The sequence below is a fragment of the Anomaloglossus baeobatrachus genome, chromosome 9 (assembly GCF_048569485.1).
Source record: "Anomaloglossus baeobatrachus isolate aAnoBae1 chromosome 9, aAnoBae1.hap1, whole genome shotgun sequence".
Lineage (NCBI taxonomy): Eukaryota > Metazoa > Chordata > Amphibia > Anura > Aromobatidae > Anomaloglossus > Anomaloglossus baeobatrachus.
Genome location: NC_134361.1, coordinates 218319778 through 218331393, shown reverse-complemented (window position 1 = coordinate 218331393; position 11616 = coordinate 218319778). Strand labels below are relative to the sequence as shown.

General features: G+C 43.8%; 1 protein-coding gene across 6 annotated transcripts in view; it reads left to right on the top strand.

The window, feature by feature from the left end:
* The window catches only part of ZNF618 (zinc finger protein 618), a 118053-nt gene that overhangs the window by 85365 nt on the left and 21072 nt on the right, over nt 1–11616 (top strand). For 4 of the 6 annotated variants that reach the window (XM_075324527.1, XM_075324528.1, XM_075324529.1 and 1 more), the window contains exons 5-6: nt 1–9; nt 7544–7633. The exon at nt 1–9 is cut by the window's left edge. In XM_075324527.1, coding sequence (XP_075180642.1) covers nt 1–9; nt 7544–7633 — 99 coding nt within the window. The remainder of the gene's footprint in view (nt 10–7543; nt 7634–11616) is intronic. The other 2 variants (XM_075324531.1, XM_075324530.1) reach the window with 1 other exon arrangement.

Below are 11616 nucleotides of genomic sequence, written 5' to 3'. Positions count from 1 at the left end.
GGCAGGGAAGTAAGTATGTCTTCTTCTTATCTTCCTTCCGATATCGGTCGGGGGTCTCAAATATGACCGCTCGCTGCTGATATCGATTGCGTTATACCCGCTGATGACGAGGGTTCCCCTCCCCCGTGGTCCCTGATTATTCATCATCCATTAATCCCTGCACAATGCAAAGTTCTGCTAGACGCCGATCCTCCGTTTTTTTGCTGATGAGAGTGGGTTTGTTACAGTGGGTCAGTGCAGGTGTATCCTGAGCCTATAGGGATACATTGTGGCACCAGGGTAAGCGCTGTCGGGACCCCCACTGATCACTAGGGGGCTTCTCCCTAATGGAGCGACAGGCGAGTGTGCACACAAGCCGTGGACTCTGTCTCCATCACTCCCATTGATGGTGACGGGTCACATACCCATCTGCTGCGACTATACTGTGCTGTCGGGTGGTAGGTAAGTCTGGTACGTATGGTCGTCCTCCTTTTCCAGAACTGAATTTTGGGCTCTATAACAGGACACATTTAGGATTTGACTATATATTTTCCTTTACAATTTGGTATTTTTCTTTCTCACGTTTTGGGCATGTTAATACGAACTATTACTCCCGGAGCTGCATTCATAATTCTACTTTTTGTCGTTGGACAAAGCATGTCACTCGTCCAATTAGCTCGCAATTTTGTTTTTTTTTGTTTTTAACACGGCGACGAGTGATACGTCCCAAGAAAATTGCAAACGGGGAATGCTGAGGGATTTCAGCTCTGAATTGTGAATGCAGCTCTGGATAAGAAAAGGTTTGATAACTCAGGCTCGATACAAGATAAGTTATAAGTAGAGATGGGCGAACTCGCGAATGGTCAGGTTCAGCAAGTCCGGATGGAGTGTAAAAAAAAAATGTCTGGTTTGGGATCAGTCTTGAACCCCAATATCTGCCTGGATGCCGAACCCCATATAAGTCTATGGGGACCCAAACATTGTGCTGTAAAATGGTAATAGAAAGGGACAGTTATACTTACCGAGCCTCCCGCGCAGCTGTCACGTTGCTTCCTGGTCCGCTCATTAGCGTTCATGCATATTCACTGCTTCCCCCGCCCACCCTCTGTGAGAGCATCTGTGATTGGCTGCAGTCAGAGTGGCAGCTTCTGGGATTGGTTGAGGAGTGTAAAAATAAATAATTAGAAAAAAATTATGTAGGGTTCCCCGTATATTGATACCCAGCACAGATAAAGCAGACAACTACAGGCTGTGCACTTATCTTGGCTGTGTATCAAAATGTGAGGGACCCCATGAGGCTTTTTTTAAAATTATTTAAATAAATGTTTAAAAAAATTGCATGTAGCCAGGACCCTTCACCCCAGACAGGCACAAACCCCAATATTAGCGTTAAACTCACAGACAGGTACCCAGATACATTCCACCCCTGACATATTAGAAGAATTCAGAAACTACTATACAAAACTTTATAACATCCCATCCCCACATACCCCATCACCTGATGCGAGACATCGCGACATTTGGGAATACTTAAACAAATATGCCCCAGACCCCCTTGAAGATGCGGTAGCTGAAGACATAGACGAGGATTTCTCAGACACAGAGCTAAGCGATGCCATTAAAACCCTTAAAGTGGGTAAAAGCCCTGGTCCTGATGGGTTCACCCCCCGGTTTTACAAAATATGTGGAGGGGCCTGCAGCCCTATAATGCTGAAAGCCTTCAATTCCATAACCAACACATGCCAGTTCCCTAAACAGACACTCCAAGCCCGAATAACTGTAATCCCTAAGCCTGGCAGGGACCCACTGACCTGCTCTAATTACAGACCTATCTCACTAATAAATGTGGATATTAAATTGTACTCTAAAATGATAGCCCTGAGACTAGGCCCCCTCATACCCAAACTAATCCACAAAGACCAGGTGGGATTTGTCCCAGGGAGGGAGGCACGGGACAACACTATTAGAACCCTGTCCCTAGTGGCCCAGGCACGTCAGCGTCAAATCCCAATGTGCCTCTTGACAGTAGATGCCGAAAAGGCATTTGACAGAGTCCATTGGTTTTTTTTAGAAGCCACGATGCAGGCAATCGGCGTCCGTTCGCGCTTACTACAATGGATAAAAGCATTATATCACGAACCAACGGCACAAGTGGGCGTGAACGGACGCCTGTCAGCTCCATTTAATATTAGAAACGGTACCAGACAGGGATGCCCCCTATCGCCATACCTATACATCCTGGTAATGGAATCCTTAGCAAATGCACTCAGGGAAAACCCTTCGATAAAAGGGATACAGATAGGACAAACATCTCATAAATTAGCACTATTTGCGGACGATCTCTTGATATATGTGACACAGCCGAAGACTAGTTTGCCCAACATACTGCAGGAGTTTGAGATCTTTGGCAGACTCTCCAATTTTAAAGTAAACCTACAAAAAACAGAGATCTTAAATGTATCGCTACCATCCGTAGAAGAGAATACTCTCAAACCCGCCTTCCCCTTTAAGTGGGCCAGCAATTACATTAAATATCTGGGGATTAGGGTTTCTCCCAACCACCAAGATCTATATAATTACAATTTCCCAGACCTTTTAAAAAATATCCACAAAGACCTCATAGCATGGCATAACCTCCCCATTTCCTCGTTCGGCAGGGTCAATACAATTAAAATGGATGTCCTACCTAAAATACTATACCTGTTTCAAACTATCCCACTGAACCTAGGAGAAAATGTCTTCCTCAAGTTAAAGAAGATGATCAGCAATTTTATATGGCGTGGCACCAAACCCCGACTGAAATACTCAATGCTGACTAAATCTCGCTGGGACGGAGGGGCGGGGCTCCCGGATCTTAAAGCTTATCACGCAGCAGCGGTGGGTGGTTGCATATTGGATCTCCTGCACAGTAAAGACAGAAAATTGTGGGTGGAGATTGAATGTGAACTATGCCCGAATATGGCACACGGAATCTTCTGGTTGTCATCTAGAACTAACCTTGGGACCCTGGGAGTTTCCCCGATCCTCTTGTCCCTGGCTACAGCGTGGAGGACAGCCAATAGACGATATAGATTGACAGGAGAACCGGGTCCTATGACGCCTCTGGTGGGCAACCCCGCGTTTCAATGCTGGTTTCACGAACCTCATCCCAGACTGATTTCAACGCCAATGGGAAGGATTCCACGAGTTAAAGACGTAATTACCCAACAGGGATGCAAACCACTGATATCCCTGCTTGGAGACCGGCCACGGGAACCAGGTTACTGGTTCCAATATCTACAACTACGTAGTTTCATAGATTCTCTGGCTCCGGGATCTGAGATACATAAGGATCTGACTCCATTTGAAAAACTATGCTTCCTTAGAGAAACACCCCCTCACATAGTCTCAATAATCTACAACATAGCAGTGCCCGAGGGGGGTGGAGGAGACGACTTGCCTGACTACGTTAGACATTGGCAAACAGAATTGTGCCAGACTTTTCCCAAGGCACAATGGTGTAAGTCATTTAACCTAACACATAAATCCACCATTTCTTGTAGAATGCAGGAACTCAATTATAAAATCCTCTCACGGTGGTATAGGACACCCGCCAGACTACATAAAATGTTCCCAGAGGTATCTGACGCCTGTTGGAGGTGCAAGACCTCAGTGGGCACAATGCTACATATCTGGTGGACCTGCCCAGGGATACAGGGTCTTTGGAAAGATGTCTTTGCTCTCTATAACCATTTACATCACACGGAAGTGACACCCTCACCGGAAGTGGCCCTCTTATCAATGTATACAGGGGCAGTCTCCAAGGCGAAGAAAGGCTTGCTCTCGTACTTTATGATTTCAATGAGGCAAATCATACCGAGGCATTGGAGATCCCCCTGTACAATGAGGAGAGCAGACTGGGTAGAGGCTATGGATGGCCTGCGGCGTCTGGAGGAGTTGAGAGCGTTTGACGAAGGGAAAGACTCCTTGTGTTTCTCGGTTTGGTATCCGTGGCTTCAGTATAGAGAAACACAGCAATTCCAAACCTGGTTACTCACAGGCGCTCTATCACAATAAATATTCAAGAAGCCGGGATGGGCTCCCGGACACAGAAGTTGGGCGGCATCACAATACAGACCTTCTCCCCCCCCCCCATTTCCCCATGTCTTCCCCTCCTTCCCTTTTTCTCTACCTATCTTTCTCTCCCTCTCTCTATATCTCTTTCTCACCTAATTGATATACATAGGGTCATGTTTTCATACCTATTGAACCAGACTATACAGAAGGAGTTGCCTTTAACACTTTACACGGAATAAATATAAAGATAGAAGATTATTACATGTTAAAATTAAGATGTTCTATAGGATGTTTTACAGATTTTACCTTCCACATGATTTGCGATACATTTCATAGTACCATACGTTTTACGAGACTTCAAGACATAGGTTATTTTATAATCTTCATATGCTGTAACATTGGGTAACATGAAAGACCCTTATGCATTTCTTATCTTCTGTTATATGAAAACTTTTGAAATAATAAAGAAATATTAAACGAAAAAAATTGCATGTAGTCCCCCCCCCCATATGGATATCCAGCCCAGATAAACTAGACAGCTGGGGGATGGTATTCTCAGGCTGGGGAGGCCCATTGTTATTGGGCCTCCCATAGCCTAAAAATGCAGCCGCTCCAGAATTGTCGCATCCTTTTAAGCCCTTTACCCGCCTCTTCTTGATTGCCCTGGTGCAGTGGCAATTGGGGTAATATAAGGGGTTAATGACAGCTGTGATTTCCCAAAAAATCACAGCTGTCCTCAAGCCTGAGGTTAGTCATGGGGAGTGGTTTATGACACCCTCCCATTGTTAACCCTGTATGTAAAAAGAAACAGAGAAAAATCCTTTATTTTAAAAAAACAAACAAACACCCTCTTTCTCCAATTTATTAACCCCAAAAATATCCCTGCAGGTCCGACGTTAACCACACGAGGTTTCCCCGATGATCCCGGCTCTGCTACATCTGGGGCTGTCATGCGCGGTCACATTAGAAAACGTGATCCCTCACTGCGGCTTCAGGGACACACTGAATGAGCCGCAGCTGTGAGCGGGAACATCGCTGAGGTCACCACTGCAGGTTCAAAATGTACCCCAGGTGTGACCTCAGGTAAACCAACCTAAGGTGAACTCGGTGACCTCACCTCAGGTGACGTCATTGAACTCAATGCCGGATTACGGAATTTGGCAATGTGTGCACAGTGAGTATTTGGTTGCAGACATTTCTGCACCAAAACTGCATGTCCTGGTAAAAAAGTTGCACTAAAACCAGATCAAAACGCATGCGGGTTGGTGCAATATTTTACTAGGAGATGCAGTTTTGGTACTGAAATGTCTGCAGCTACCAAACACTCAATGTGCACACGTTTTGGGGGTTAATAAATTGTAAAAAGGTGGGGTTTTTTTAATAAAGGATTTCTTTTTACTTACAGGGTTAATAATGGTGGGGCACTCATACACCCCTTCCCATTAGTAATCTTGGGCTTGATGACAGCTGTGATTTTTTTTTTTTTTACAAATCACAGCTGTCATTAACCACTTATATTACCCTGATTGTCACCGGACCAGGGCAATCGGGATGAGCAGGGTAAAGTTCTGGAATTGATGCATCTAATAGATGCGACAATTCCGGGGAGGCTGTGGGCTGCTATTTTTAGGCTGTGGGGACCCAATAACCATGGGCCTCCCCAGCCTGAGAATACCAGCCCGCAGATGTCTGCTTTATCTTGGCTGGGTGTGAAAATCAGGTGGACTACACGCCGTTTTTTTAAAAAATGTATTTAAATAATTCTAAAAAAGCCACATGGGGTCCCTCATATTTTGATTCCACAGCCAAGATAACGCATACAGCTCTGGGCTGCAGCTTGTAGCCATCGGCTTTATCTGTGCTGGGTATCAGTATATGGGGGACCCTATCCCATTTTTTACAATTATTTATTTTTATACTCCATCATCAATCAGACGACAGCACGCAAGCCATCTGACTGCAACCAATCACATTTTGGTTAACAATAGTATTATTTTTGGACCTACAGTCACATTTGGGTTAATATTATTATTTTTGGACCTACAGTCACATTTGGGCTAATAGTATTATTTTTGGACCTACAGTCACAAATGGGTTAATAATATGATTATTTTTGGACCTACAGTCACGTTTGCGCTAACAAAATTATTTTTGGACCTTCAGTAACGTTTGGGTTAATAATATGATTATTTTTGGACCTACAGTCACATTTGGGCTAATAGTATTATTTTTGGACCTACAGTAACAAATGGGTTAATAATATGATTATTTTTGGACCTTCAGTCACATTTGGGTTAGCAATATTATTTTTGGACCTTCAGTCATGTTTGGGTTAATATCATTTTTGGACCTACAGTCACGTTTGGGTTAACAATATGATATTTGGACCTACAGTCACATTTGGGTTAATAGCATTATTTTTGGACCTTCAGTCACGTTTGGGTTAACATTATTATTTTTGGACCTACAGTCATATTTGGGTTAATAATATGATTATTTTTGGACCTTCAGTCATGTTTGGGTTAATAGTATTATTTTTGGACCTTCAGTCACCTTTGGGTTAATAATATGATTATTTTTGAATATATGAATATTATTAATATGATTTATTTTTGGACCTTCAGTCACATTTGGGTTAATATGATTATTTTTGAATATATGAATATTAATAATATGAATATTTTTGGACCTACAGTCACATTTGGGTTAATAGTATTATTTTTGGACCTTCAGTCACGTTTGGGTTAACATTATTATTTTTGGACCTACAGTCATATTTGGGTTAATAATATGATTATTTTTGGACCTTCAGTCATGTTTGGGTTAATAGTATTATTTTTGGACCTTCAGTCACCTTTGGGTTAATAATATGATTATTTTTGAATATATGAATATTATTAATCTGATTTATTTTTGGACCTTCAGTCACATTTGGGTTAATAATATGATTATTTTTGAATATATGAATATTAATAATAATATTTTTGGACCTTCAGTCACGTTTGGGTTAATATTATTATTTTTGGACCTTCAGTCACGTTTGGGTTAATAATTTGATTATTTTTGGACCTACAGTCATGCTTGGGGTTAACAGTAGTATTATTTTTGGACCTGTCCCTCCCCTGTGCCGTGTCCTGCAGATTCCCTGGATAGGAGGGGAGTATAGTAAGATTACACATGAAGGGTCCAAAGTAAGAGTGTCTGTGTCAGGCTATGCAATCTGTGGTCACTGGTAGTGTAGAGCATCGTCTCCAATATTGCGTGTGACGTCCGTCCTCCATGTCTGCTTCATGTCATTCCGTGTCCATCACGTGGGTAGGTGTCACTCAAATGACTTGGGAAACCGTCAGCATGGAGGGTTTATATACTGGTATTATGGGTATTTCTTGCACTGGTACCAGTCCGCCCCCATTATATGACCCCCCGTGTGTCCGCCATCCACGTGTCCGTGCTGTCGCGTCCGCTCATTCATCTGAACGTGCTAGCCGACATATTTTCATTCTTGCAGACAATTTTCGCTACACGTGCGACGTCTGTGGGAAAAAGTACAAATATTACAGCTGTTTCCAGGAGCACAGAGACTTGCATGCGGTGGATGGTGAGTATCCCAGCCGCCATCTCTGAGGTAGGAACCCCTGCAGGGAGGGTAGGTGGCAAAGGGAAACTGTCAGCAGGTTGGCAGCAGGGAACAGAGAGAAAGTGAGCCCGAATGCCGGACACCTCCCTTTATGATCTGTTTTGTGCCTATCCTAAGCCATATGTTTTGGAGAACCCCATTAATATGCTTCAACCGTGTCTTAGAGGGAACGTCCATCTAATTCCTGACTTTCTATATAGAATATATTTCAAAATTGCAATTTATTTGAGGGGTGTGAATTTTTAGTTAATGATGATACGGATGAATTGTGTGGAGTTCCCTTTAAATATCATTACTGTATCTACCATCCATATATACAGCCTCAGACTAACACACATCTCAGCTGCCTCTCTTCGCCACTAGAGGGCGACCTTGGCTACATCGGCCTCCTGTCTGCCCCCTAGTGGTGCCTATAAGCAGCAGATATTTCTCACATTTGTCCTTCACTGATCTCATTGGTTTTTTCACTGGCTCCTAAGAAATGAATAGAAATCCTTGCGGCCGCTGCTTCCCCCGCTGTGGCCGCCGCTTCCTCTACTGCGGCCGCCGCTTCCTCCACTGCGGCCGCCGCTTCCCCCACTGCGGCCTCCGCTTCCACCACTGCGGCCTCCGCTTCCCCCCACTGCGGCCTCCGTTTCCCCCCACTGCGGCCTCCGCTTCCCCCCACTGCGGCCTCCGCTTCCCCCAGTGCGGCCGCCGCTTCCCCCCACTGCGGCCTCCGCTTCCCCCCACTGCGGCCTCCGCTTCCCCCAGTGCGGCCTCCGTTTCCCCCAGTGCGGCCTCCGCTTCCCCCAGTGCGGCCTCCGCTTCCCCCAGTGCGGCCTCCGCTTCCCCCAGTGCGGCCTCCGCTTCCCCCAGTGCGGCCTCCGCTTCCCCCAGTGCGGCCGCCGCTTCCCCCAGTGCGGCCGCCGCTTCCCCCAGTGCGGCCTCTGCAGCCTATATACAGTGCCTACAAGTAGTCTTCAACCCCCTGCAGATTTAGCAGGTTTGATAAGATGCAAATAAGTTAGAGCCTGCAAACTTCAAACAAGAGCAGGATTTATTAACAGATGCATAAATCTTACAAACCAACAAGTTATGTTGCTCAGTTAAATTTTAATAAATTTTCAACATAAAAGTGTGGGTCAATTATTATTCAACCCCTAGGTTTAATATTTTGTGGAATAACCCTTGTTTGCAATTACAGCTAATAATCGTCTTTTATAAGACCTGATCAGGCCGGCACAGGTCTCTGGAGTTATCTTGGCCCACTCCTCCATGCAGATCTTCTCCAAGTTATCTAGGTTCTTTGGGTGTCTCATGTGGACTTTAATCTTGAGCTCCTTCCACAAGTTTTCAATTGGGTTAAGGTCAGGAGACTGACTAGGCCACTGCAACACCTTGATTTTTTCCCTCTTGAACCAGGCCTTGGTTTTCTTGGCTGTGTGCTTTGGGTCGTTGTCTTGTTGGAAGATGAAATGACGACCCATCTTAAGATCCTTGATGGAGGAGCGGAGGTTCTTGGCCAAAATCTCCAGGTAGGCCGTGCTATCCATCTTCCCATGGATGCGGACCAGATGGCCAGGCCCCTTGGCTGAGAAACAGCCCCACAGCATGATGCGGCCACCACCATGCTTGACTGTAGGGATGGTATTCTTGGGGTCGTATGCAGTGCCATCCAGTCTCCAAACGTCACGTGTGTGGTTGGCACCAAAGATCTCGATCTTGGTCTCATCAGACCAGAGAACCTTGAACCAGTCTGTCTCAGAGTCCTCCAAGTGATCATGAGCAAACTGTAGACGAGCCTTGACATGGCGCTTTGAAAGTAAAGGTACCTTACGGGCTCGTCTGGAATGGAGACCATTGCGGTGGAGTACGTTACTTATGGTATTGACTGCAACCAATGTCCCCACTGCCATGAGATCTTCCCGGAGCTCCTTCCTTGTTGTCCTTGGGTTAGCCTTGACTCTTCGGACAAGCCTGGCCTCGGCACGGGAGGAAACTTTCAAAGGCTGTCCAGGCCGTGGAAGGCTAACAGTAGTTCCATAAGCCTTCCACTTCCGGATGATGCTCCCAACAGTGGAGACAGGTAGGCCCAACTCCTTGGAAAGGGTCTTGTACCCCTTGCCAGCCTTGTGACCCTCCACGATCTTGTCTCTGATGGCCTTGGAATGCTCCTTTGTCTTTCCCATGTTGACCAAGTATGAGTGCTGTTCACAAGTTTGGGGAGGGTCTTAATTAGTCAGAAAAGGCTGGAAAAAGAGATAATTAATCCAAACATGTGAAGCTCATTGTTCTTTGTGCCTGAAATACTTCTTAATACTTTAGGGGAACCAAACAGAATTCTGGTGGTTTGAGGGGTTGAATAATAAATGACCTCTGAATAAACTTTTCACAATTTAAAAAAAAAACAAAACAAACAAACAAATAACATTCTTTTTTGCTGCATTTCACACTTCCAGGCTGATCTACAGTCCAAATGTCACAATGCCAAGTTATTCCGAATGTGTAAACCTGCTAAATCTGCAGGGGGTTGAATACTACTTGTAGGCACTGTATGTGTGTGTATGTATGTATATATATATGTGTGTGTGTATATATATATATATATATATATGTATATATATAATATGTATATGTATTACACACACACTATATATTTTTTATGTTATATATATATATATATATATTGTGTGTGTGTGTATATTGAAAATATATATAGTGTATGTATATATATATATATATACACACACACAATACATTTTATATATATATATATATATATATATATATATATATATATAAAATCTCAAACACACACACATATAATACACACACATATATATATATACACACACATATATACACACACATGTATGTGTGTGTGTGTCTGTGTGTATATATGTATGTATATGTGTGTGTATATATGTGTGTGTATATATATATCAAACACACACACACACACACGCACATATAATACACACACATACATATATATATATATATATATATATATATACACACACATATATACACACATATGTATGTGTGTGTGTGTGTATATATGTATGTATATGTGTGTGTATACATGTGTGTGTATATATATATCAAACACACACACACACACACACGCACATATAATACACACATTTGCATACCAGCCTGCCTCCTCTTCAGTTTTAGACTCCTGCAATTCAGAGACCTTTGGTGACATGCCATACTATCACAAAGGTCCTTAAGCAGATTTACCATATCAGGATAGAAACACTGCGGTCCCTAGGAGAACTGCAGACCCAGGGAAATTGCCCAGTTTGCTCTCCTTTCCCCTTAATTTCAGTCCTGTATACCAGTCTTTCTCCTGCTCAGTTCTTTTGGACTCCTGCAATTCAGAGACCTTTGGTAACATCATGGTCTGGAGCCCTGAGAAGCTGCAATAGTTAGACAGGAATCTGATTCTTGCAGTAGTACGAGCCGTATGCTTTGTCCCCTGCACTCCAGGCCAGGCTTTGGCTGGAGGTGCAGCACGGGAGGAGTCTTCTCATTTTATTTTTTTGTTTTATCGTACATTGCGGCTCTCTTGTCCCCATTATCTCACGTGCTGACACATTTTACATCACTGTCATGGTAAATGTATGTGGTTAGAGGCTCACCCCCCTCTTCATGTCCCCCATAAAATCAGCTCATCTTAATGAGGTTCGCACAAATTCCAATACCTTGTTTATATGGATTGAACGGATCTTTCTTCAGCATCTGAATTCAGAGCAAACAAATTGGCAGGACCCCGCCGGTCCGGGGGCCCCTTGGGTCTCAGTCGCTGCCAGTCTTCTACCTGCTGACATCCCCACCCTCCTTCTTGTCATCCAGATCGTCCTGTTTATTTCTATTCATTGCATAAAATAAAGACCAAATAAAAGATTATTACAAGATACTGATATAAAAGAAGCAAAACCTTCTAGAACTATATA